Source organism: Bufo gargarizans, chromosome 1 (assembly GCF_014858855.1).
Source record: "Bufo gargarizans isolate SCDJY-AF-19 chromosome 1, ASM1485885v1, whole genome shotgun sequence".
Classification (NCBI taxonomy): domain Eukaryota; kingdom Metazoa; phylum Chordata; class Amphibia; order Anura; family Bufonidae; genus Bufo; species Bufo gargarizans.
The window spans coordinates 278,959,486-278,987,018 of record NC_058080.1 but is presented as its reverse complement, the minus strand read 5'-3'; the positions used below and the strand labels follow the sequence as shown (position 1 = coordinate 278,987,018).

The following is a 27,533-nucleotide window of genomic DNA, read 5'->3' as shown; positions in this document are numbered from 1 at the left end:
GGCTACTGCAAGGAGGTTTCCTTATTTTATTGATTTTTATCGTTATTAAACTTTTCTTGATGATTCTTCGGAAAATACTGAAGTCTAAATGTTTTGCAGGGAAACGTAAAGTAACTACTGTGATTAAGAACAAAGACACTTCCACACAAGTGATGGTCATGACTCCTCCACCCTCAACGCCTGCCGCTGCAACAACTACGATTGGGACCCCTGTTTTAGGGTACTTTCACACTAGCGTAGGAAGAATCCGGGAATCCGTATGAAAACGGATATCATTTGTTTCCGGATCCGGATGCAGATCCGTCTGACAAATGCATTGCAAAACTGGATCCATCTCTCCGGTGTCATCCGGAAAACGGATCAGAACAATGATAGAAATGGCTGCAGCTTTCACCTCTGACTTTAATCCACGAAGCACGGAAAAAAGGCCAGAACTGGGCCTAATAGAATATCCAATAGAAAGAGAGAATCCGGCTTCTTGTGGAGTAAAAAATAGTTCTTTATTGGCTCATTGTATAAAATCCATTTATACGATGAGCCAATAAAGAAAAAATTTTTACTCCAGAAGCTGAATTCTCTCTTTCTATTGGAAAACGGATCAGGTATTTATCTTTTTCACAGATTTAAAGGTCTGCGCATGCGCAGACCGAGAAACCGGATCAGTTTTTCGGTGTTTCAGAATTTTGGCCAGAGAAAAAACCACAGCATGCTGCAGTATTTTTTCCGGCCAAATACCGTAAAAGGGACTGAACTGAAGACATCCTGAACAGATTGCTCTCCATTCAGAATGCATTGGGACAAAACTGAAGCGTTTTAGCCCCTAGAGGGTATTTGGATCCTATGACGGAACTCAATACCAAAAAACTTTAACGCTAGTGTGAAAGTACCCTTAGACTCAGCTACACCAAAATACAGTTGTACCTACTGCAGACAGAAGGCTGTGGAGAATTTGATCAATTGCATTTATTGCGGGTCTCCATTGTAAAACGGTTGACCCGAGTTCTCTAGTGTGCTTCCCCGAGATGGATTCCACTGGTTGTATAGGTTTAAATAGGCAAGATAGATAGTGGAGATGGTTTGAGAAGTGGGATCATTTGCATGGATGCTGGACATCCCACAATCTGCAAGAATTAGTATTCTTGCACTTCGTGTAAGTAGGATGATTCTCTAAAACCGTATTCCTTCAGTAGGGAGAACTATATGCCCGTGGAATAATGATAAAAAAAGAGGGGAGTAATGTAAGAGTAATGGGGTCGATGTCAACATTATACTCATATAATGCATATAACATGAATGATTATTTTATACATATATCTTCATACAGATGAACCTTATTTCTATAATATGTATATCCTCTGAAGCTGATAATTTATTCCTCTTTTATAACAAGTTGGTCTTAGGACACACTCTGAAGGCCACCTGTAATCGTGCTGTAACATGAATATTCGTGAGGAAAAGGGGAGTATTTCACCCAATATGGAACACAATGAAGAAGTTTGAGAGATACGTTGTGGGAGCAGATATAGAACAATGTTCTCAGGGATTCTAGGAAATGTTTTCTACTTAATGGATCCAGATGGTCGGTATAGGTGTCCAAACTGGATCCAGTTTTAGAGAACTGAACTTTTACCCAGTTTTAAAACTACAAGATACTGCCAATATGTTATCACGTGCAATTATGTAATGCGCCACGTTTTTAAGTATTGTAACCGCCTTAAAACACCCAGTTACTCCCATAATCATAAAGGTATAATAATAAAGATTTTTGGGGTGGTCTCTCAGATCTCCTTAGATACAGCACCTGTGTCTGTGTGTCGGCAGATTTGAATATTTGATTACTTTGTACCTGAAAATTGAACTACTCTAATAGTAGCAAAAAGTAGACACTACTATCTCATGGGATCAGAGAAAAAAAAAACGGCACAAGCTGAACTTTTGAATCAGGGCCAGCAAGACGTTTGCTACACCCCAGTGCCTCCACTGATCCCTATACCCTGTCCATCCTCATACAGCTCCCCGATCCTCACCTTCCTTAGCCATCTCTACTGACCCTTATCTTTCCATCTGCCGTCAGATCTCACTCCTGATCCTCATCACTGTCCATCTTCAGACATCTTTCCAGATCAACGTTCAAAAGATGTCCATCTTTAGATATCTTCTCTGATCCTCATCATTCTGTCTGTCCTCAGACCTCCCTTGATTCTCATAACTGTCGATAACGACCTCCCCTAATCCTCATCTTTCCATTAATCATGCATTATGTCCCTAATCCTCAATATCCCAACTTCCCATGGACGTCTCCCTTGACCCTAACCATCTGGTCCATCTTCCATGATTCTCAGGATCCTGTCCATCCTCAGATGTCTCCCCCGATTCTGTCCATGTCTTCCTGATGCAGGTAATCCCCACCCTTCCCTATTACTACTGTCTATCATCAGAAGTCTCACTGATCCTCATTATTACGGTCCTTCATAGTGGATGATCTTGAGGGATCCCTGATGTTCGATCACAATTGTGATAGAGAAGACAAAATGAATTGACCCCACAGGTGCCTTTGTACACTATTATAGTAAAAGCCCCACGTGGGTGTCCAGAGCAGATCTGAAGGGGCTATGAGGTTCTGCACTAATGGCCGGGGTCAGTGGAACCTCCGAGTCTGGCAGTTTAACCCCTTGATCTCCATAAACTGTTCATCAAAAATATACAGTGGCATGCCGATCCACTAAGCATAAAAAACTATTCTGTAACGGAATTGAAACTGTCAAAGAAAAAAAAAAAAAAAAGAAAAAAAAAATAAAAAAATTATATATCTAATCTATCTCTTTTAATAAAATACTAATTCTTGCGCACATACTACCTAAAAACCTGAACTAATGGAGTATCCACACGACCTGAAGAACTAATACTGCCAGAGAGTCAGAGTAAGCAGTTAACGGTACAAAAACAAGAGTTTTTCTAAATCTATAAAAAAACTGAGACAGTAACTGCCAGGTGTCCCCAGACCGGCTCCGACCCAAACAACCTAACAGTATGAAGCTGGTGTGAGGGCGGCAGTGCCCCTATTACACAAAAATACAAAGCGTTAAAATAATTTGTCTTCATCTTTATTAAAAACAGATCATTCACAAAATAAATAAAACATTAGAAAATGTATTTATAAAAAATTATAAATCTGTAAATATCCGATCTGTGATAATTCCATCCCCCCCACTGCAGTATATAGAGGAGAATGGCGGGGAGGGGGAGCAGGACCACTAATCATCCAGAAAATCATCAAAGCCCCTACAGTACTCTCCACTAGAGGGCGGTCTGGTAACATCACGCAGTCTGCAGGTATATACTCTCCACTAGAGGGCGGTCTGGTATCATCATGTAGTCTGCAGGTATATACTCTCCACTAGAGGGCGGTCTGGTAACATCACGCAGTCTGCAGGTATATACTCTCCACTAGAGGGCGGTCTGGTAACATCACGCAGTCTGCAGGTATATACTCTCCACTAGAGGGCGGTCTGGTAACATCACGCAGTCTGCAGGTATATACTCTCCACTAGAGAGCGGTCTGGTAACATCACATGATCTGCAGGTATATACTCTCCACTAGAGGGCGGTCTGGTATCATCACGTAGTCTGCAGGTATATACTCTCCACTAGAGGGCGGTCTGGTAACATCATGTAGTCTGCAGGTATATACTCTCCACTAGGGGGGGGTCTGGTAACATCACATGATCTGCAGGTATATACTCTCCACTAGAGGGCGGTCTGGTATCATCACGTAGTCTGCAGGTATATACTCTCCACTAGAGGGCGGTCTGGTATCATCATGTAGTCTGCAGGTATATACTCTCCACTAGAGGGCAGTCTGGTATCATCACGCAGTCTGCAGGTATATACTCTCCACTAGAGGGCAGTCTGGTATCATCATGTAGTCTGCAGGTATAAACTCTCCACTAGAGGGCGGTCTGGTAACATCATGCAGTCTGCAGGTATAAACTCTCCACTAGAGGGCGGTCTGGTAACATCATGCAGTCTGCAGGTATACACTCTCCACTAGAGGGCGGTCAAATGCCACACAAAATCCACACCAAATTTCAGTACACCTCCCACACTGAGTGTCTAGGAGTGCAGGGAGCGGCTCCTGAGAGTGGAGAGCGTTCTGAAGATCTCACTGAAGACAGTAAGTGACCATTCCAGGTCTGTCATGACCACGATGTGACTGCGCAGTGACAGTTCACCCCCCAGACTCCACCACCACAAACATAGGACGGTGAAGGCACGGCCATCAGATTCTCTTGTCCTCCTCCAGTGAGCAGACGAGAAGTTCCTTACTGCCAAAGTCCCACCAAGCCGTCATGTGAAAGCCCATGTTAGTCAAGACGACCAAGTACTCGAAGAACGAAAAGACGGTGTAAACTGCGGGAGAGAGAAAACCGGGAATTAAATCACTATCCCAGTAATATTCCTGTACATAGGAGGCAGTATTATAGTAGTTATATCCTTGTACATAGGAGGCAGTATTATAGTAGTTATATTCTTGTACATAGGAGGCAGTATTATAGTAGTTATATTCTTGTACATAGGAGGCAGTATTATAGTAGTTATATTCTTGTACATAGGAGGCAGTATTATAGTAGTTATATTCTTGTACATAGGAGGCAGTATTATAGTAGTTATATTCTTGTACATAGGAGGCAGTATTATAGTAGTTATATTCTTGTACATAGGAGGCAGTATTATAGCAGTTATATTCTTGTACATAGGAGGCAGTATTATAGCAGTTATATTCTTGTACATAGGAGCAGTATTATAGTAGTTATATTCTTGTACATAGGAGGCAGTATTATAGTAGTTATATTATTGTACATAGGAGCGGTATTATAGTAGTTATATTCCTGTACATAGGAGCAGTATTATAGTAGTTATATTCTTGTACATAGGAGCAGTATTATAGTAGTTATATTCCTGTACATAGGAGCAGTATTATAGTAGTTATATTCTTGTACATAGGAGAAGTATTATAGTAGTTATATTCTTGTACATAGGAGGCAGTATTATAGTAGTTATATCCTTGTACATAGGAGCAGTATTATAGTAGTTATATTCTTGTACATAGGAGGCAGTATTATAGTAGTTATATTCTTGTACATAGGAGGCAGTATTATAGTAGTTATATTCTTGTACATAGGAGCAGTATTATAGTAGTTATATTCTTGCACATAGAAGCAGTATTATAGTAGTTATATTCTTGTACAGAGGAGCAGTATTATAGTAGTTATATTCTTGTACACAGGAGCAGTATTATAGCAGTTATATTCTTGTACACAGGAGCAGTATTATAGTAGTTATATTCTTGTACATAGGAGCAGTATTATAGTAGTTATATTCCTGTACATAGGAGCAGTATTATAGTAGTTATATTCCTGTACATAGGAGCAGTATTATAGTAGTTATATTCCTGTACATAGGAGCAGTATTATAGTAGTTATATTCTTGTACAGAGGAGCAGTATTATAGTAGTTATATTCTTGTACACAGGAGCAGTATTATAGCAGTTATATTCTTGTACACAGGAGCAGTATTATAGTAGTTATATTCTTGTACATAGGAGCAGTATTATAGTAGTTATATTCCTGTACATAGGAGCAGTATTATAGTAGTTATATTCCTGTACATAGGAGCAGTATTATAGTAGTTATATTCTTGTACATAGGAGCAGTATTATAGTAGTTATAGTCTTGTACATAGGAGCAGTATTATAGTAGTTATATTCTTGTACATAGGAGCAGTATTATAGTAGTTATATTCCTGTACATAGGAGCAGTATTATAGTAGTTATATTCTTGTACATAGGAGGCAGTATTATAGTAGTTATATTCTTGTACATAGGAGCAGTATTATAGCAGTTATATTCTTGTACATAGGAGGCAGTATTATAGTAGTTATATTCTTGTACACTACTCACAAAAAGCTTTGGGATATTTGTCTTGTGTGAAATTTCAGGATGACCCTACAATGTCCTCTAACCTTTCTAGGAGAACTTAAATGGAACCTGTCACTGGGATTTTATGTATAGAGCTGAGGACATGGGTTGCTAGATGGCCGCTAGCACATCTGCAATACCCAGTCCCCATAGCTCTGTGTGCTTTTATCGTGTAAAAAAGGCGATTTGATACATATGCAAATTAACCTGAGATGAGTCCTGTACGTGAGATGAGTCAGGGACAGGACTCATCTCAGGTTAATTTGCATATGTATCAAATCGTTTTTTTTCTCCATAATAAAAGCACACAGAGCTATGGGGACTGGGTATTGCAGATGTGCTAGCGGCGATCTAGCAACCCATGTCCTCAGCTGTATACACAAAATCCTGGTGACAGGTGTCCTACACTTTGTGAATGGTCCAGTGACAAGCCCATACTACTGTCCCGGTCTCTAAAGTGACAGGTGTCAGAAGATCTAAGAGACTGGCTGCACGTGAAGAGATCTGACAGCCTCTTTGGCTTCACTTGTTTCAGTGTTGTTGCTGGTAATGACCACACCTATGGTCTCAGGTGTAGCTTAGTGGTCATTCCAACTCCCCTATTTAGTCTGGCGTCACCCATCATGCTATACGGTTGATAGCTTCAGTTTGATATTGGAAGTGCTGGTGTGTGGTCCTCTTCTGAGTTCCTGCTCGTCCATTTACTTCAGAAGTTAAGTGTTACTATATTTTGTTGTTTCCCCTCTGTCTTTTGTTACTAGACCTCAGGGAAGTGCTTGTTCTTTCATATTGGAAGGAACAGGTCGTCTCAAGCCCAGACACTACTCCAGGGTTTCCAGGATCTCAGGTTCCTGTGTATAAACATTCCTACCCTCAAGGTCTGTTCATACGGATACGAGTCAGGGCTAGGATTAGGGTTTCCATAGGTGGTGTCCGTTTCCCCTTCTCTCGCTTTGAGGCCTAGTTCCTTTTCTGTTCCCTCCTGCTGTCGGTGTGGTGTTCCCTCCCACATCATTACGTGACAACTACCTGAAGAACATCATGAATCCAGTCATTGTGCCTCTGCAGGAACAACACAGGCCTAAGTTCATCTTCATGGAGGACAATGCGCCAGCCCATCAAGGTCCATCATTGCTGGACTAGGGGACCTCAAATGGAGCGGCCTGCACTTTCTCCATACCGGAATCCCATTGAAAACCTATGGAATCAGCAGAGTCGCCGTGTAAAGGCTCGGAACTCTGTACCCCAGAACCTCAATGACCTGAGGGCCACCCTTCATGAAGAGCGGGATGCCATGCCTCAGCAGACAATAAGGCTTCATTCACAAGTCCGTGGAACATGGGCCGTGAGATACCGGACTGGCATCCTGCTTAGTGCAGGAGCGCACGGCGTCATTGGTTGCTATGATGTTGTGTGCTTTGTGCCGCCACAGTACAGTAATACACTCGTATAGATCATAGATACAAATGTATTACTGTACTGGGGCGGCGGCACAAAGCGCACGGCGTCCTAGCAACCAATGACGCCGTGCGCTCCTGCACTAAGCAGGATGCAGTCCGGTATCTCACGGACCGTGTTCCACGGACTTGTGAATGAAGCCAAAGTTGACTTGTGAACAGCAGGGGACATTGTAGTCAAGCTGTAATTGATGCTCAAGTCCACAGGACAAGTTCTTGAGACACTGACATTTTGTGGCGGTGTACCCAGCACTGGGGTCCGCTTTTGTTTCCATAAATTGTTTGAGATGAATAAATCTACATTGCTGCTTTCACGCCCGAGTTTCATGATATAATAATCACTGGAGCCGGAACTAGGGCTGCAACGATTACTTGATGGGATCAATGTAATGGATACAAAAAAAAAATAAAAAATCCTTGATGCAATTTCTCTGCATCGAGGATTCTTTTTAAATCATGTGACCACGGAGCGTGAGTGAAGTGAAGCCGGCTATCACTCACCGCTCCGTGGCCTCCTGTCGCTGCACCGACCAGGGCCTCGCATGCACACATAGTCAGCGCGCTGCCTGACGCCGTGTGTGATGTCAGGTCTATCCCAGTGCATGCTGGGAAGACGACATGGTCAGCCAACTGCACACACGCCAGGAAAGGTAAGTATGCTCATTAGCAGCGGCTTGAATCTGCTGGCGGTGGAAGAGGAGGCACCTATGATTTGAAAGGGCTGTTGGCGCTAGGGGACATACATGGCAATGGATGGCATGGAGGGGCTGATGGCGCTGGGGGACATGATGGCATGTAGGGGCTGATCTAATGGCAGTGGGGGACATGATGGCATTGAGAGGGCTGATGGCAGTGGGGGACATGATGGCATTGAGAGGGCTGATGGCAGTGGGGGACATGATGGCATTAAGAGGGCTATGATGGCAGTGGGGGACATGATGGCATTAAGAGGGCTATGATGGCAGTGGGGGACATGATGGCATTGAGAGGGCTGATGGCAGTGGGGGACATGATGGCAGTGGGGGACATGATGGCCTTGAGAGGGCTATGATGGCAGTGGGGGACATGATGGCCTTGAGAGGGCTATGATGGCAGTGGGGGACATGATGGCCTTGAGAGGGCTATGATGGCAGTGGGGGACATGATGGCCTTGAGAGGGCTATGATGGCAGTGGGGGACATGATGGCATTGAGAGGGCTATGATGGCAGTGGGGGACATGATGGCATTGAGAGGGCTATGATGGCAGTGGGGGACATGATGGCATTGAGAGGGCTATGATGGCAGTGGGGGACATGATGGCATTGAGAGGGCTATGATGGCAGTGGGGGACATGATGGCAGTGGGGGACATGATGGCATTGAGAGGGCTATGATGGCAGTGGGGGACATGATGGCATTGAGAGGGCTGATGGCAGTGGGGGACATGATGGCATTGAGAGGGCTGATGGCAGTGGGGGACATGATGGCATTGAGAGGGCTGATGGCAGTGGGGGACATGATGGCATTGAGAGGGCTGATGGCAGTGGGGGACATGATGGCATTGAGAGGGCTGATGGCAGTGGGGGACATGATGGCATTGAGAGGGCTGATGGCAGTGGGGGACATGATGGCAGTGGGGGACATGATGGCATTGAGAGGGCTGATGGCAGTGGGGGACATGATGGCAGTGGGGGACATGATGGCATTGAGAGGGCTGATGGCAGTGGGGGACATGATGGCATTGAGAGGGCTGATGAGTTTTTATAAAGGAAAATTTTCTTTTAATTCATTTTTTTCTTATTAATGTACTTGATAAATCGTTGAATTAATCGATAGAATACTTGATTACTAAAATAATCGATAGCTGCAGCCCTAGCCGGAACGGTTTACATTTTCTATAAATTTCCCCCTACCTTTTTGCTAGTATTTTCGGGTCAGGCCCCATTGCTTACCTCCAGGTTCACAGTGCAGATTGTGGCGATAATAGAACAGAAGGGAGACCAGGAATGCTGTCAGGTTGAAGATGAAGAGCCACTTCTTCCAGGTGTATGAGCGGCGTTCCTAGGACACATGGATATTAGATCAGTATCTACAAGGGACATTGGTTGTGTCCGGTTTACATTACTCTGGGGTGTAACAATAAGTACTCGGGCCCCTGTCACCAGTGAGAGCTCGGGCTGTAAGTGAGGTGCTGATGCGTGTTTTTACCTCATCGTCCTGCTCTTCTCATTGTTTGTTTAGTTTCCCGTCCTATTCCGGATTTTTGCGTTAGCCGGTTCGCAGTCTCCAACGTCTGATATCTCCAGGGAGTCTTCTGCTTCTTACCCTGACTTCTCAGTTACCTGCCTTCACCTTCCACTGCCCCTTCTGCTCTCAGCCTCCATCATCCGTATTGTGCATCCCCCTCATTGTGTCTGATAGGAGCTGCACCCCGTAATCCTCAGTCACATCATACTCCAGCCACCTCCAGAGCTGCAGTCCCTTTTCTTCTGGTTTCCTGTCAGTAGAATAGTGACTGCAGCTCTAGAGGTGACTAGAGAAGAAGGCATGATATGTTGGTGAGGCGTTTTTGAGGAAATGTCCACGTCCTTACCTCGGCACTTACAGAGTATTTCCTCGATATCCTCCATATCCTGATGGTTATGAACATGTATCCGAGGGAGAAGAACATGAAGAAGATAAAAGCCAGCTGATGGATCCCTGGGGAGAAGGTAAGCAACATCCAATCATCAGCGAGTGGTGGTGGGGGGAGGGGTGGTGGCCACTGAGGTGCTGAGGAAGCAGCCGTCTCACCATGGTGCTCGTTGGAGGACACATAGGTCAGCAGGAGAAGACACAGGATCTCAAATACATTGAGCAGGAAGTTGATGTGACTTCTCCAGTACGAGCCGCCTCCTCCCAGGTAGAAGTTGAGGTACGCCACCGCTACGAGCAGGCGGGGGGCAGAGTGGAGGCCAATACAGAACCGCCAGACCAACCTCTGTGGGGTCACTTCTCCGATGGCCGCGCTGATGGACGGCAGGTAATTAGGGACCTGGAAGAAGGGAAGCAGTGATGTCAGAGGAGCAGGGACTTCTCTGCTGTACCCGGTGGTCACCTAACCCAATGATTCCTAAGCCTCTGTCTGCAGTTACAATATGGCCGCCAGCCACGCACTCACCTGTAGTGTGCTACGACTACGCCGGTGTTACTGCAGGGATCGGGGCAGCCACACCGCAACGTGTAGTCAGGGGCCGGGCGGCACAGAGAGATTCTAGTAGCTGAACCCCCCCCCACACCTTCTAACCAGCATTACCCACAATTCACTGCTGCACCCCAGGAACGTGCACCTCGCTCACCCCGCAGTGCGTGGCCGTCGTCTTTTCAAAGTCGAAAATCAGCGACCAAACGATGCAGAAGATAAAACCGCAGAGCGGCAGACAGACCGTTCCCACCGCAAACGTAGTGAACTTCAGACGGAAGAGGGGCCCGCCCCCACGGTCAGGGGGCATCGTCAGGGGGAGATGAGTCATCCTGGAAATGGAGAAAATATAGAAGGTTACGGGTAGTCACTGAGTATCTCCGCCCAGCACCACAACCGGACGTAAGTCATCACTACCCTGGCAGTGCCGAGCGAACCACGCCCGGATATTCCACCTGTAACTATAAGCCTGGAGGGCAGTGAACCAGTCCGACGACATTACAGAGAAACGAGGACTATAACCTGAGGAACTACAACTCCCAGCATACTGCACTGCTTACTTGTGTCAGTGGGGGCTCCTCCTCAAGGTCACTGTGAGGTCCTGGCCCCTGATAACCTGTTATCCTGCAGACGGTTCACAGCCTGGGCATCTGACACGGGGGACTATGCATGTCCTCAGACCCTGGAGAGGAGGAAACGGTAACCTGAGCATAGGATAGGTGGGGCGGCGGGCGCCGCGGGGACTGGGCAGGCGGGGCGCCGCGGGGACTGGGCAGGCGGGGCGCCGCGGGGACTGGGCAGGCGGGGCGCCGCGGGGACTGGGCAGGCGGGGCGCCGCGGGGACTGGGCAGGCGGGGCGCCAGACGCTCTGATGTTGGGGTACAGGGGGTGTTGGTCCTTAAAGACTGCCATGAAGGGGGTAAAGGTCCTCTGAGGGCTGCAGGGAGGGGTCCTGTGCTCGGTAAGGGAAGCTCTCTGTGGTGACATGGGGGGAATGGTACAGCTGGGGAAGGACACAGGTAAGAAAAGGGGATTATAGAACAAGGGGAAACACCAGGGGGGGCGGCACAGGCGGGGACACGGCGGGAGGAGCGGTACAGATGGGGACACGGCCGTTACCTGGGCGCAGTAGGAGAAGCCGTCTCCTCAGAAATCACTGCATAGATACAGGACAGAAGCAGCACTTCCGGGTGTAGCAATATGGCTGCATTCTCTAACTTATCCGCGACAGAGGCCAGGAAAACGTGCCTGGCGTGATGACGTCAGCCCCAGCTAATCATCACGTGTTTCAGGCAGTTCCGCTCCAGGCCGGAAGTTGACAGTTACAAGATGAGTTCGACAGAACCGGTCCAGGAGCCCCCGGTAACCGGACAAGCGGCGCCGTTGGGGGCTGTGATTGAAAATAAACCGAGCCCGGCCAATATCCCCAAACCCGGGCCCATCGCCACCGTAACCGTCGGGACTGGAGCTGGTTTGCCTGGAAGAGACCCTGGGGAGCGGCGGGCGAGCGGTGAGACTGACGGGGAGAGAAGCACATAGTGACCGGAGGAGCTGGGGACAGGGGAGGCAATGATCAGAGCTCCAGAGCTGAAATCTCCTAGGAGTCCCTGCTGCTATATTGTCTGCCAGCAGAATAGTGAGTGCAGCTCTGGAGTATAATACAGGATGTAACTCAGGATCAGTACAGGATAAGTAATGTATGTACACAGTGACTGCACCAGCAGAATAGTGAGTGCAGCTCTGGAGTATAATACAGGATGTAACTCAGGATCAGTACAGGATAAGTAATGTATGTACACAGTGAGTGCACCAGCAGAATAGTGAGTGCAGCTCTGGGGTATAATACAGGATGTAACTCAGGATCAGTACAGGATAAGTACTGTATGTACACAGTGACTGCACCAGCAGAATAGTGAGTGCAGCTCTGGGGTATAATACAGGATGTAACTCAGGATCAATACAGGATAAGTAATGTATGTACACAGTGACTCCACCAGCAGAATAGTGAGTGCTGCTCTGGAGTATAATACAGGATGTAACTCAGGATCAATACAGGATAAGTAATGTATGTACACAGTGACTGCACCAGCAGAATAGTGAGTGCTGCTCTGGGGTATAATACAGGATGTAACTCAGGATCAATACAGGATAAGTAATGTATGTACACAGTGACTGCACCAGCAGAATAGTGAGTGCTGCTCTGGAGTATAATACAGGATGTAACTCAGGATCAGTACAGGATAAGTAATGTATGTACACAGTGACTGCACCAGCAGAATAGTGAGTGCAGCTCTGGAGTATAATACAGGATGTAACTCAGGATCAGTACAGGATAAGTAATGTATGTACACAGTGACTGCACCAGCAGAATAGTGAGTGCAGCTCTGGAGTATAATACAGGATGTAACTCAGGATCAGTAATGTATGTACACAGTGACTCCTCTTTATATTGAGATCCATGCTGTAATGATCATTGTGTTATTGGGGGCCCCAGTAGGGCGCAGCACTGAGTATACAGCCCTCCTGCTGTCCGTACGTTGCCGTCATTGTGTCTGTATTCTCAGTTCCAGTGTCGGCAGCATTGGCCGCGGCTCCTGCTGAAAGTTCCCTTTCTAATGGAGTGTACCTGCCACCGGGTGTGACCAATGGAGACATCAAGCCGGTCATCTCCAGCACTCCTCTTGTGGATTTCTTGATGCAGCTAGAGGATTATACACCGACTGTAAGTGACATGCTGGGAGTTGTAGTTCAGCATATTGGTAGTGGGTCTGTTCCAGCTTCTCTCGGCAGGCAGTAGTCCCGTTGACTACATGTCCCATGATGCATTGCCCAGAGCTGTCAGACGGTATAGTTTTATGGATAATTAACTTGTGGACTTGACCCTGCGGATGCACAGATACAGGTCCGAGGCCCAGGAGAGGCAGCAGACTGTGCCCTGTGCAGCCGCACGCAGCATGTCACCGGCTGAGTGCAAAATCCTGTCCACTCAGTCCCCATTATAAAAATAGAAAGCGCTCAGCGGAGCAGCAGTGAGTCAGGTAAGTGCCCTTAGCAGGTCATGTGATGTGTGACCCGGGCTGAACCTCCCTCTTCTGGTGACATAACCTCCTCCCTCGTACCATGTATGTACGGGGTATATGTGTGTATGTATCAGCGCAGGAGTCACCCTTCCTTCTTCTCTGACAGATTCCGGATGCAGTCACCGGGTACTATCTGAACCGGGCAGGATTCGAGGCTTCAGACCCCAGGATGTGAGTAAAAGTGCAAACAAGTGAACCGGCGCTGCAGCAGCTTAACATCCCTTCATCATCACTAGCAAGGAAAGGGTTAATCACACAGTGATATATCTGTTATCCTGCCTGAGCCAAGATAAGCAGCTTTCACAGGGACCACTGCAAAGGGTTCGTCTGGGGAGGACTGCTGATGTCACAGTGAGAGGAGGGGTTATCTGGTGGGGACTGCTGATGTCACAGTGAGAGGAGGGGTTATCTGGTGGGGACTGCTGATGTCACAGTGAGAGGAGGGGTTATCTGGTGGGGACTGCTGATGTCACAGTGAGGGGAGGGGATTATAGCTGGGGACTGCTGATGTCACAGTGAGAGAGGAGGGATTATAGCTGGGGACTGCTGATGTCACAGTGAGGGGAGGGGTTATCTGGTGGGGACTGCTGATGTCACAGTGAGAGGAGGGGTTATCTGGTGGGGACTGCTGATGTCACAGTGAGAGGAGGGATTATAGCTGGGGACTGCTGATGTCACAGTGAGAGGAGGGGTTATCTGGTGGGGACTGCTGATGTCACAGTGAGAGGAGGGGTTATCTGGTGGGGACTGCTGATGCCACAGTGAGCGGAGGGGTTATCTGGTGGGGACTGCTGATGTCACAGTGAGAGGAGGGGTTATCTGGTGGGGACTGCTGATGTCACAGTGAGAGGAGGGGTTATCTGGTGGGGACTGCTGATGTCACAGTGAGCGGAGGGGTTATCTGGTGGGGACTGCTGATGTCACAGTGAGAGGAGGGGTCATCTGGTGGGGACTGCTGATGTCACAGTGAGGGGAGGGGTTATCTGGTGGGGACTGCTGATGTCACAGTGAGAGGAGGGGTCATCTGGTGGGGACTGCTGATGTCACAGTGAGAGGAGGGGTTATCTGGTGGGGACTGCTGATGTCACAGTGAGAAGAGGGGTTATCTGGTGGGGACTGCCGATGTCACAGTGAGGGGAGGGGTTATCTGGTGGGGACTGCCGATGTCACAGTGAGAGGAGGGGTTATCTGGTGGGGACTGCTGATGTCACAGTGAGAGGAGGGGTTATCTGGTGGGGACTGCCGATGTCACAGTGAGGGGAGGAGTTATCTGGTGGGGACTGCTGATGTCACAGTGAGGGGAGGGGTTATCTGGTGGGGACTGCTGATGTCACAGTGAGGGGAGGGGTTATCTGGTGGGGACTGCTGATGTCACAGTGAGAAGAGGGGTTATCTGGTGGGGACTGCTGATGTCACAGTGAGAGGAGGGGTTATCTGGTGGGGACTGCTGATGTCACAGTGAGAGGAGGGGTTATCTGGTGGGGACTGCTGATGTCACAGTGAGAGGAGGGGTTATCTGGTGGGGACTGCTGATGTCACAGTGAGAGGAGGGGTTATCTGGTGGGGACTGCTGATGTCACAGTGAGAGGAGGGGTCATCTGGTGGGGACTGCTGATGTCACAGTGAGAGGAGGGGTCATCTGGTGGGGACTGCTGATGTCACAGTGAGAGGAGGGGTCATCTGGTGGGGACTGCTGATGTCAGTGAGGGGAGGGATTATAGCTGGGTACTGCTGATGTCACAGTGAGGGGAGGAATTATAGCTGGGGACTGCTGATGTCACAGTGAGAGGAGGGGTCATCTGGTGGGGACTGCTGATGTCAGTGAGGGGAGGGATTATAGCTGGGGACTGCTGATGTCACAGTGAGAGGAGGGGTTATAGCTGGGGACTGCTGATGTCACAGTGAGGGGAGGAATTATAGCTGGGGACTGCTGATGTCACAGTGAGAGGAGGGGTTATAGCTGGGGACTGCTGATGTCACAGTGAGGGGAGGAATTATAGCTGGGTACTGCTGATGTCACAGTGAGAGGAGGGGTTATAGCTGGGGACTGCTGATGTCACAGTGAGAGGAGGGGTTATAGCTGGGGACTGATGATGTCACAGTGAGAGGAGGGGTTATAGCTGGGGACTGCTGATGTCACAGTGAGAGGAGGGGTTATAGCTGGGGACTGCTGATGTCACAGTGAGAGGAGGGGTTATAGCTGGGGACTGCTGATGTCACAGTGAGAGAGGAGGGGTTATAGCTGGGGACTGCTGATGTCACAGTGAGAGAGGAGGGATTATAGCTGGGGACTGCTGATGTCACAGTGAGAGAGGAGGGATTATAGCTGGGGACTGCTGATGTCACAGTGAGAGAGGAGGGATTATAGCTGGGGACTGCTGATGTCACAGTGAGAGAGGAGGGATTATAGCTGGGGACTGCTGATGTCACAGTGAGGGGAGGGATTATAGCTGGGGACTGCTGATGTCACAGTGAGGGAGGGGTTATCTGGTGGGGACTGCTGATGTCACAGTGAGAGGGGAGGGATTATAGCTGGACTGCTGATGTCACAGTGAGAGGAGGGGTTATCTGGTGGGGACTGCTGATGTAATGTATCCCTCTCATGCGCAGAAGCCTCTAGAGTAACACAATTTGTTATAAAATATACTCTGTGCTGCTGTGAGCCGCGCTGCGTTACACGAGCCATGCTCCAGGGCTTCCTACTGACCTCCGCTCCTCTCTGCAGCATTCGTCTGATCTCACTGGCAGCTCAGAAGTTTATATCGGACATTGCTAATGATGCTCTGCAGCACTGCAAGATGAAGGGCACCGCATCCGGGAGCTCCCGCAGCAAGAGCAAGGTGAGTCCTCCAGCACACGGGGGCGCCAGCAGATGTTTACTGTCACCTACGCATTCCGCTCCTTCTAACGTCCTTCTCTTCTGCAGGACAAGAAGTACACACTGACCATGGAGGACCTGAGCCCGGCCCTGTCAGAATACGGCATCAACGTGAAGAAGCCACATTATTTCACCTAGTGCAGCGGGTGTGGACGCCTGGTGATTGTGCCGGCCGGGGCGGAGTCCTTGCTGACGTCCTGCAGCCACCTGGATACATGGACGAGGTCGCGGTCTGCGCTCCTGTTTCCTGGACATTTTTCTCCCGCCTGTTATGTGAGCGGCAGCCTTGGCCCATGACCGTATCAGAGTCTCTGCCGCTTCCTCCTCTGAGGGCTGCGCTACATTTCAGCTTCTGGCCGCCATGTTTAGTGGGGGAGGGGCTGTGCTGTAAATAGCATCTTTTGGTTTTTGTCGTGGATGTGAAGGAAGAAATACAGACATTGTTTTCAGAATCATCCGGTGGTCACTTTAATTCTTTGCATGTGGACGGAATGGTATAGCTGTATCCTGCAGCTTCAGAGCTGAAATCTCCATCTCCTCATCAGGACCCTAAGTTTTATACCATAAGGTCCCCAGTATAATTCTGGGATGGTCTGCACTGTGATCACAGAACACTTAACTTCTGCCACAGGTTCTTTTGTTTTCAATAACACACTGCCGGGTGGAAGCTTCCGCCTGGCAGTGTGTTCGGTGACGTCACCGGCTCTGATGGGCGGGCTTTAGTGCTGCCCTAGCCGTTTTACTGGCTAGGGCAGCACTAAATCCTGCCCATCAGTGCCGGTGACGTCACCGGGGTTCCTGGCAGCCCCATGGAGAGCCCCGGTACGTCACCGGATCTCCAAAAAATGCCTTTGCCCTGCGTGATTTAGCGCAGGGCAAAGGAGAGCATCGGAGCATGAACTGCTCCTGTCGGGGGGAAATGGAGGTATGTCCGGGTTCAGCTCTGAACCTGGACAACCCCTTTAAAGACTATCCTGATGATAGGTCATCAATATCTGCTTGGTGGGGGTCTGACTCGCAACACCCCCACCAATCAGCTGTTTGAAGGGGCGGCACTGGGATGCACACTGCGGCTTCTTTATACTGCAACAGGTACAGCTCAGGGCAGTGATGTCATCGGTCACCTGACCTTGGCGCAGCTCAGTCCTATTCAATGACCCTGGGCTGCAATACCAACCACAGCCATTATAGAATGGAGGGCGCTGTGCGTCAGCTGCCGGGAGGTTGTAGCGCTCACTAGAGGTCCACAGCTTCTTCAAATATTGGTGCTGGGAGTTAGTCCCCAGTGATCTGATCCTGGTGATCCGTATTGCACTCTCAGAGGCCCCTTTAGTGACTGGTGCTGTTCTAAGCTTCCTATAAGGGTCTGCTCAGATGAGAAGACTTCCACATGGATTTCCACGCTAAAATCTTCCCACAGACCCTCCCCATTCGGTTCAGTGTGAAATCCATGCGGTATGAACAGAACCAACACGTTATTTCTCGGCACAGTGAGCGGCCCTGGTCAGAATACCCATCGTATGTGTGGCAGGGTCTTACGACAGGCCCATATCTGTGAGTGGTAGTTACTGTTCTGCAGGGGCGTGACATCACCAGCATTGTCTTCTGAGACGGGGAGGAATCTGGGATTAGGTGATGTTGGGGGCACGTGTCTGGCTGTGCCCCGGGGCAGCTCCTCACGCCCCCTCCCTGTTCAGAGCCTCGGGGACAAAGTGAGAAGAACCTGACTGCACGGTGACCAGAGCCGTGACCTGGCTGACAGGACAGAGCCTCACTAATCCTCCATACTGTGCATGTAGGCCCCGTGTCCTGCTAGATGCTACTGCACAAGATGGCGACTGTCCCTCATCTTCAACAGCCTACGCAATGGCTCTACTTTCTAATGGCGCCAGCAGGGGCTCTTCTGTTAAACCCACAGAAATTAGGCGACTTTTTACACTTGTCTTTTGATTTTCCGTTTGTGATATCTGTTCAGGGCTCTCACAAGCGGTCCAGAACGGATCAGTTTTGCGCTAATCGATTCTGAATGGAAAAGGATCCGCTCAGAATGCCTCAGTTTGCCTCTGATCAGTCTCCATTCCGCTCTGGAGGCCGCCTGCAGCGTTTTACTGTCCGCCTGACGAAGCGGAGCCAAAGTGATCCGCACACAGTGTAAGTCAATGGGGACGGATCAGTTTTCTGTGACGCAATAGAAAACGGATCCGTCCCCCATTGACTTTCAATAGCGTTCAAGAAGGATCCGTCATGGCTACAGAAGACATAATACAACCAGATCTTTGCATGACAGATGCATGCGGTTGTATTATTGTAATGGAGGCCTTTTTGCAGATCCGCAAAAACCGCTAGTGTGAAAATAGCCTAAGCTGAAAAACGGCATACAGATTATTTAACCCCAGAAACACCTGCCCAAAAGATAAGAATAAAAGGGTTTTAGTTTTTCACCACAAACGCTGAAAGTGACGCGATCTGCTCTACAAAACCTTGTCGGCTCCTGCACCTCGCACATTGAAAATAGATGGACGCTTACGATATCTCTACTAATGAAGTCAAATCGTGTTGGAGCAACGTGAAAATGAGAGGAATCCCAGAAGAAATCAAACAACCCAACTCCGGAAGTCACTCTTCTCTACGCGTCCCATCATCCCTTCCAACAGATCGAGCACACACCGCAGACCTAAGCTACATTACGCTCCTCCTGACCAGAAGAAATCAAACAACCCAACTCCGGAAGTCACTCTTCTCTACGCGTCCCATCATCTCTTCCAACACATCGAGCACACACCGCAGACCTAAGCTACGTTATGCTCCTCCTGACCTGAAGAAATCAAACAACCCAACTCCGGAAGTCACTCTTCTCTACGCGTCCCATCATCTCTTCCAACACATCGAGCACACACCGCAGACCTAAGCTACATTACGCTCCTCCTGACCAGAAGAAATCAAACAACCCAACTCCGGAAGTCACTCTTCTCTACGCGTCCCATCATCCCTTCCGACAGATCGAGCACACACCGCAGACCTAAGCTACGTTACGCTCCTCCTGACCTGAAGACTAGAGGACAACTACATCAAGAAACCAGAAAGAGAAAACTCCACCAGCATATCCACGTGTCCGCACCTCTCAATGACAATTCTCAGAGCCAGAAGGAATCTATCAACCATCTGTGCAAATGAAAAGAAATCCAAATGGGGTTTTCCAACAAGAATCGGCATAAATCAGCACGAAGCCACATACACTGTCAAGAGTCCTGGAGAAGGAGAAAAATGACTTCCGAAATAGAACCTATCGCTCTCGCACGCCCAAACATCTCCAGCCCAAGAGGAAACCACGTTAGAATGACCCGGACTCTATTGTCTGTAATGTATAACGCTCGTCCCGATGCCTCGATCTCCTCACTGTATAGGCCTATTACAGGACATATATCCTATGGCTCTATAATGTTCATTTTATTCTTATTATTTTTTATTTTAGGATCAATTATTTCCCAAGTTGACCCTGCTGATTTTCTATGTTTTTCCGTATAGGATCTGTAATGGCTTTTGAGAGAAGTATAAACGTAATATCATAGGCTTCACTATTACATCAGAACCACCCAATTCACATTATAACTATTAAAGTCTCATCAATTAATACTAAGGGCCTCCAGTGCTCTAATCAAGGGTTATCTCTAAACCGTGACATTTTATTTGCATAAGAGACGCTCTTCCGTAACGACAAAACTCCCCGAAGGACCACAAAAAATCGGTGTTGACTTCGATGATATTGTGTTCCCAGACTTAGAATCTACATCCTCCTTGAGACGCATGAACTCATTATTAGACGTATAGAGATGCCCTCATGGCTGCACCTTCTACTCTATCCCCTTTAATTCTTACTCTAGAATAGACATGTTCCTAATAAGGAGATAAAAAAAAAAAAAAAATTCATTTAATGCTAACATTTCCTGACACCAATTTCAATGGAAGTCATAGAACAATATACAGGCCTTCCACCTTATGGCAACTAAAGAGTTATTAACCGCCCTAAAAACATAAATCTCTATAGAAAGAATATTTGGATATTAACAACCCATTCATTATATGGAACGCACATAGAGCAGGGATGCAGGGAATATTCATACAAACGGGTGCACATATAAACAGAATAAGAAAACAAGAAATCTCCCGCATAACACTAAAAGGAACTGATCTCGAAAGGAAAAATAAAACCCAACAATGAGCAAACCGGGTTCAGTCTGAACTTTGCTATTTGTCAGATGGTAGATGAACCCAAATATTTTCAGGTTCATTTCTGACGAAACTACTACAACGGCACTTAGCGCCATTTTACTGCGGATGTCAGTGGGGAAAAAATCACTAGGGAGGAAGAAAAGGGGTTCTCACCTGACCCTGAGAGGAAGTGGGGGGAGGGCTTGTCCTGATTGGCTCCCAGGCTGACAGACAGCCTAGATGAGCCAATCAGTGCAGAAAGCAGGCAGGGAGGTGCCCGAGCATATACAGCAATATACAGGGTAGGGCAGCAATCTACCCGCGAGTGTTAACGTGAAATTGAGCGTCAGCGTCAATTTCTGTATATTCTGTATTCACACAGTTGCAATTTAATTTTATTTTGAACTTGTTCAGTTTAATTAAAAACCAACATATAGCTGATCAGTACACCAAAGCACTGGGTAACACACAAAATTATCTGAGTGATAATGAATTTAGGCCTAAACCGGTTTGCATTTATTTCTATCTCCACACATTTTGGGGGTTGTTGATTCTATTTAAACTAGAGCAAATAAATGTGATTGCTACACCAATACGCAGGGTAGTGCACAATATTATTTGAGAGGCCCGATTATGTCAGGGCTACGGAAGGGTTCAAAACAAAAGAACCAGAATATGGGCAGCAGAAGCACCAGAAGTAGTAGTAGTCGGCTTCAGTTGTTCCTGTTGGCTTCGGAAAGGCACATCATTATCATTGAGGAGAAAGAGGATGAGATTGTGGATTGGATCACTCCTATTAGTCACAGCAGGATGATGTGGAGGTGACTTCAGAGTCTGACCCTGTGCCATGGACCCAGTGGTCACCGTGTTTTCATATCCCCAGATGGCTTTGATCTGAGCGCTCAATATATCCAAACAGCGCTCAGATGCCACAAACACAGTCAAATCGCCATGGGGTTTAAGTTTAGCATGGGCTGATGAGAGGGCCCACAATCCTGGGGCAAGAGGCTGGCATCCAGGCTTCTCCACCACTCAGTGGCGAGGTGGGTTTCGCCGCACAGTGTCACGTACAATTGGGGTACACAACATCAATAGAGCACAAACAATGTCTAACTTCAGCTCAAAATAAAAGGCTTACATTTTATGAGCATCCTTCCCTAACTAGATGCACTGATATTTATCTGACAACCCACCAAAGTCTCTTTGACCACGTCTTATACCAGTATTGTGTAAGAGCAGCTTTCCCAGTCTCCCCCTTATCTGCTCCACCAGGTACCACTCTGTTCGAGAGAAAGGATGCATGAGATATGGTATTTCTAAATCTGTCATATACGTAACAATAAAGCTCTTCCATTTTTGTATCTGAGTGCTCAATATGCAAAAGCTTTTTCAGTTGTTCCACAATAGTGGGTATTGAGGGTATCTCCACCTCTGCAATATACATCTTTTGGTCACCATACACACAGGAACAGATGGGGAAGAGACACCCTCGAACCCTCCCCTTCCACAAAGTCGAATATGAAGAGTTGGGGGGGGGGTTAATTCCACCCTCTGCCCCCACATCTCTCTGAACATCCGAGCCTCCCCTCCCAAAGCTGTTTGCTCTTCGGGCACATCCAGAGCCCATGGTATAAGTTCGTGTACCCCTTGCCACATTTCGGACAATATGTCATACAGTCAGGTTTATCTGGGTGTGAAGGTATATTAAAGCCAAATATGGCTCTTTGTATAATTCTTAATTGAGTGTCCCTCCAAGCTTCATTTAGGCTACTTTCACACTAGCGTTTCTATTTTCCGGCATTGAGATCCGTCCTAGGATCTCAATACTGGAAAAAAATGCTTCCGTTTTGTCCCCATTCATTGTCAATAGGGACAAAACATAACTGAGCAGAACGGAGTGCTCCAAAATGCATTCCCATCCGTTTGGTTGCATTCCCATACTGGAGAGCAGCATGCTGCGGTTTTCTTTCCGTCCTGGGATGTGGAACAAGATCCGTTTTCTCTGACACAATAGAAAACGGATCCGCCCCCCATTGAATTTCAATGAAGTTCATGACGGATCCGTCTTGGCCATGTTAAAGATAATACAACCGGATCCGTTCATAACGGATGCAGACGGTTTTATTATCAGTAACGGAAGGGTTTTTGCTGATCCCTGCCGGATCCAGAAATAACGCTAGTGTGAAAGTAGAATGTGACTCCTCACTATTAACCATCCTTTTAGTATTTTCTGATCTATTTTCCCATCTCCTAGCTGTTCAACCTAATTTTTGAAGTCCCACTGCCTCCCCCTTGGGTCTTTTCCTTCTCCATTCTGTAATAAATAGAAGAGACTGACACCTTACCCTCTCCCAGTTCCAGAATTTTATCTAGGATATTCGGGTTCATTTCCTGCTGTACTACAGCTAAATTAGATATACAGTTGCAAGAAAAAGTATGTGAACCCTTTGGAATGATATGGATTTCTGCACAAATTGGTCATAAAATGTGATCTGATCTTCATCTAAGTGACAACAATAGACAATCACAGTCTGCTTAACCTAATAACACACAAAGAGTTAATTGTTACCATGTTTTTATTGAACACACCATGTAAACATTCACAGTGCTGGTGGAAAAAGTATGTGAACCCCTAGACTAATGACATCTCCAAGAGCTAATTGGAGTGAGGTGTCAGCCAACTGGAGTCCAATCAATGAGATGAGATTGGAGGTGTTGGTTACAGCTGCCCTGCCCTATAAAAAACACACACCAGTTCTGGGTTTGCTTTTCACAAGAACCATTGCCTGATGTGAATGATGCCTCGCACAAAAGAGCTCTCAGAAGACCTACGATTAAGAATTGTTGACTTGCATAAAGCTGGAAAGGGCTATAAAAGTATCTCCAAAAGCCTTGCTGTTCATCAGTCCACGGTAAGACAAACTGTCTATAAATGGAGAAAGTTCAGCACTGCTGCTACTCTCCCTAGGAGCGGCCGTCCTGTAAAGGTGACTGCAAGAGCACAGCGCAGACTGCTCAATGAGGTGAAGAAGAATCCTAGAGTGTCAGCTAAAGACTTACAGAAGTCTCTGGCATATGGTAACATCCCTGTTAGCGAATCTACAATATGTAAAACACTAAACAAGAATGGATTTCATGGGAGGATACCACAGAGGAAGCCGCTGCTGTCCCAAAAAAACATTGCTGCACGTTTACAGTTTGCACAAGAGCATCTGGATGTTCCACAGCAGTACTGGCAAAATATTCTGTGGACGGATGAAACCAAAGTTGAGTTGTTTGGAAGAAACACACAACACTATGTGTGGAGAAAAGGAGGCACAGCACACCAACATCAAAACCTCATCCCAACTGTGAGGTATGGTGGGGGGGGCATCATGGTTTGGGGCTGCTTTGCTGCGTCAGTGCCTGGACAGATTGCTATCATCGGAGGAAAAATGAATTCCCAAGTTTATCAAGACATTTTGCAGGAGAACTTAAGGCCATCTGTCCACCAGCTGAAGCTCAACAGAAGATGGGTGCTGCAACAGGACAACGACCCAAAGCATAGAAGTAAATCAACAACCGAATGGCTTAAACAGAAGAAAATCCGCCTTCTGGAGCGGCCCAGTCAGAGTCCTGACCTCAACCCGATTGAGATGCTGTGGCAGGACCTCAAGAAAGCGATTCACACCAGACATCCCAAGAATATTGCTGAACTGAAACCGTTCTGTAAAGAGGAATGGTCAAGAATTACTCCTGACCGTTGTGCACGTCTGATCTGCAACTACAGGGAACGTCTGGTGGAAGTTATTGCTGCCAAAGGAGGTTCAACCAGTTATTAAATCCAAGGGTTCACATACTTTTTCCACCTGCACTGTGAGTGTTTACATGGTGTGTTCAATAAAAACATGGTAACATTTAACTCTTTGTGTGTTATTAGGTTAAGCCGACTGTGATTGTCTATTGTTGTGACCAATTTGACCAAAGGGTTCACATACCTTTTTCTTGCAACTGTAAATGCCGCTTTAATCTGGGAAAACTGAATATTCTGAAATGGACGTAATGAAACGTGGACGTTGGTGCAGTATTCAAATATATTTTTCTGGATGTTATGTGACATCGGGTGATTAGATTGTGGATCAGTCATGTGACATCGAGTCATTGGATGGTGGATGGGACATCAGGTCATTGGATTGTGGATCAGTCATGTGACATCGAGTCATTGGATTGTGGATCAGTCATGTGACATCAGGTCATTGGATTGTGGATCAGTCATGTGACATCGAGTCATTGGATGGTGGATGGGACATCAGGTCATTGGATTGTGGATCAGTCATGTGACATCAGGTCATTGGATTGTGGATCAGTCATGTGACATCAAGTCATTGGATTGTGGAACGGTCAGGTGATATCAGGTCATTGGATTGTCGATCAGTCATGTGACATCACAGCATCGGATTGATGACTTGCCAATATTCCCATCACATGTTATCTGTTTTTGCCTTACCAATACTGATCAAATACTGATGCAAAAAGCTGACCAAATACTGACAGTGTGATAGAGGCCATTACAGTTCTGCATGCAAGACTTATTTTCCATCTGATTTTAACTGATTTTAGAGCCAAATGGCCAAAACTCGTGCAAATTGAGCATGAGGCCTCTATCACACAGTCAGTATTTTGCATCAGCATTTGCTCGTAATTTGGAAGCTAAAAGCTGGAAAGGGTCCAAAACACAGAAGATACTCCCATCAAGTGTCATCTCTGTTTTAGACCCAGTCGTGTTTTTTGGCTTTACCAATACTGATCTATTACTGACCAAATACTGATGCGGATGCTCAAAAGACAGCATTCTTTTTTGGGTTGTTCTTTTGACCGATCAAAAGAAGGGAAAAATAAACAGTGACGTCAACACAAACTTACTGCTGACCCCCTCCCCGCTCTGTCAGGGAGACACTACTTGTCTCAGCGTGTAACATCGTGTCTGCAGTTTCTGTAGAAATGTATGTGGAATCAACTGACAACGGTGGATTGTTTGAGGATTTGCATCATGTAATTTACAGAACATGCCGACAACTTTGAAGATGTATTTTTTGTTTTTTGTTTTTTTTTGTGTAGCAAGCAACAAATAGGATAACATAACAGAAAAAGTCAATGTGCAGAACTATTCACTAAAGTCAGTACTTTGTAACTTTGTGGAGCCCCTTTTGTAGCAATCACAGCTCCAAGTCACTTTGGATCAGTCTCTATGAGCAGTCGCCACATTTTACCTCTGGGATTTGTGCCCATTCCTCCTGCTTTAGCCGTGTGTTTGGGGTCATTGTCCTGCTGGAAGGTGAGCCTCCGTCCTGGCCTCAGATCACGCACAGAGTGGGGCAGGTTCTGCTGAAGGATATCCCTGTATTTATCACCATCCATCTTTCCCTCCGCTCTGACCAGTTTCCCAGTCCTCCCAGTATGATGCTGCCAGCACCAGGTCTCACTGTGGGGATGGTGTTCTTTGGGTGATGCGATGTGTTGGGTTTTCACCACACACAGCGTTTTCTTTGATGGCAGAAAAGTTCAGTTTTCATCTCCTCAGACCAGAGCACCTTCCTCCATACATTTTGGGAGTCTCCCACAGGCCTTTCCACAACGTCACAACGCGCCTTTCTGTCTTTAGCTGACAGTAATGGCTTCTTCCGGCCACTCTGCCATAAAGCCCAACTCTATGGAGCGTACGTCTTATTGTCGTCCCCTGTACAGATCCTCCAGTCTCTGCTGTGGAACTCTGCAGCTCCTCCAGGGTTACCGTAGGTCTCTGCTGCCTCTCTGATTAATGCCCACCTTGCCCGGTCCGTGGTTTTGGTGGGCGGCCGTCTCTTGGCAGGTTTGCTGTTGTGCCATGTTCTTTCCATTTGGTTATGATAGATTTGATGGTGCTCCTGGGGATCATCAAAGATTTGGATATTTTTTATAACCTAACCCTGACTTATACTTCTCGACAACATTGTCCCTTACTTGTTTGGAGAGCTCCTCGGTCTTCATGGCAGGGTTTGCTTAGTGATGCCTTTTGCTTAGATGTTGCAGCCTCTGGTGTGTATATGTAATGACAGATCATGTGACACTTAGATTGCACACAGGTGACATCATCTCACTAATTATGTGACTACTGAAGGTAATTGGCTGCACCAGAGCTTTTTATGGGCTTCCTAACAAAGGGGGTGAATACATACGCACAGGACAATTTTCTGTTTTCTCTTTCTAAACAATAGTTTTATTTATATATTTTTCTCATTTCACTTCACCGACTTAGACGATTGTGTTCTGATCCATCACATAAAATTCAGATTAACAAAACATTGAACTTAAGGCTGTAATGTAACAAAACACGAAAAAAGTCAAGGGGGTGAATACTTTTGCAAGGCACTGTAGCTGATTTATAACACGCTTCGTGACTAATTCTGATCGAATCAAATTTTGTGGAAAAATTTGGCGAATCGTCCAAATCGATTTTTTGATCTCTAGTCAATACAAAAGAAGACATTGCAGATCTCTGCTGAAGGTGGCTTTAGTTATGGAAATATTAATTATTGATATTTTGGGTAGTCTCAATAATGAATATTCATAAATAGGCGTGAGTCGTCTGTTGATGACTCCGCCCATTTATACAATAAATAAAACGACCTCTAGCTAATTGTCTAACTCGCCTCCTCTGGTGCCTTACTCCACACTGAGCGAAACTACGTGCGACTTACTGCTACAATAAAGGAGTGTCCACTGTATGGTATGAAGAAATATTTATTACACAATA

General features: G+C 46.9%; 2 protein-coding genes across 7 annotated transcripts; one reads left to right on the top strand and one right to left on the bottom strand.

Moving 5' to 3' along the window:
- Nucleotides 1-3,088: 3,088 nt before the first annotated feature.
- PGAP2 (post-GPI attachment to proteins 2) lies at nucleotides 3,089-11,804 on the bottom strand. 4 transcript variants are annotated; one of them, XM_044304032.1, is made up of 7 exons: nucleotides 11,714-11,804; nucleotides 11,155-11,276; nucleotides 10,752-10,926; nucleotides 10,207-10,447; nucleotides 10,007-10,113; nucleotides 9,366-9,474; nucleotides 3,089-4,410 (listed from the first exon to the last, which is right to left on the bottom strand). In XM_044304032.1, exons 3-7 carry the CDS (start codon nucleotides 10,923-10,925, stop codon nucleotides 4,280-4,282), a joined length of 762 nt encoding a protein of 253 aa, XP_044159967.1. In that variant the 5' UTR covers nucleotide 10,926; nucleotides 11,155-11,276; nucleotides 11,714-11,804; the 3' UTR covers nucleotides 3,089-4,279. The 4 variants fall into 4 exon arrangements, with proteins under 4 accessions (XP_044159967.1, XP_044159995.1, XP_044159987.1 ...); XM_044304060.1 differs by having other exon boundaries at nucleotides 10,019-10,113; XM_044304052.1 differs by lacking the exon at nucleotides 11,155-11,276 and having other exon boundaries at nucleotides 10,752-10,931; nucleotides 11,713-11,793.
- Nucleotides 11,093-17,007, top strand: TAF10 (TATA-box binding protein associated factor 10). 3 transcript variants are annotated; one of them, XM_044304089.1, is made up of 5 exons: nucleotides 11,093-11,293; nucleotides 13,159-13,316; nucleotides 13,781-13,845; nucleotides 16,400-16,514; nucleotides 16,601-17,007. In XM_044304089.1, the coding sequence occupies exons 1-5, from the start codon at nucleotides 11,260-11,262 to the stop codon at nucleotides 16,688-16,690; spliced, it is 462 nt and encodes a 153-aa protein (XP_044160024.1). In that variant the 5' UTR covers nucleotides 11,093-11,259; the 3' UTR covers nucleotides 16,691-17,007. The 3 variants fall into 3 exon arrangements, with proteins under 3 accessions (XP_044160024.1, XP_044160013.1, XP_044160005.1); XM_044304078.1 differs by lacking the exon at nucleotides 11,093-11,293 and adding an exon at nucleotides 11,877-12,104 and having other exon boundaries at nucleotides 13,165-13,316; XM_044304070.1 differs by lacking the exon at nucleotides 11,093-11,293 and adding an exon at nucleotides 11,879-12,104.
- Nucleotides 17,008-27,533: the final 10,526 nt, after the last annotated feature.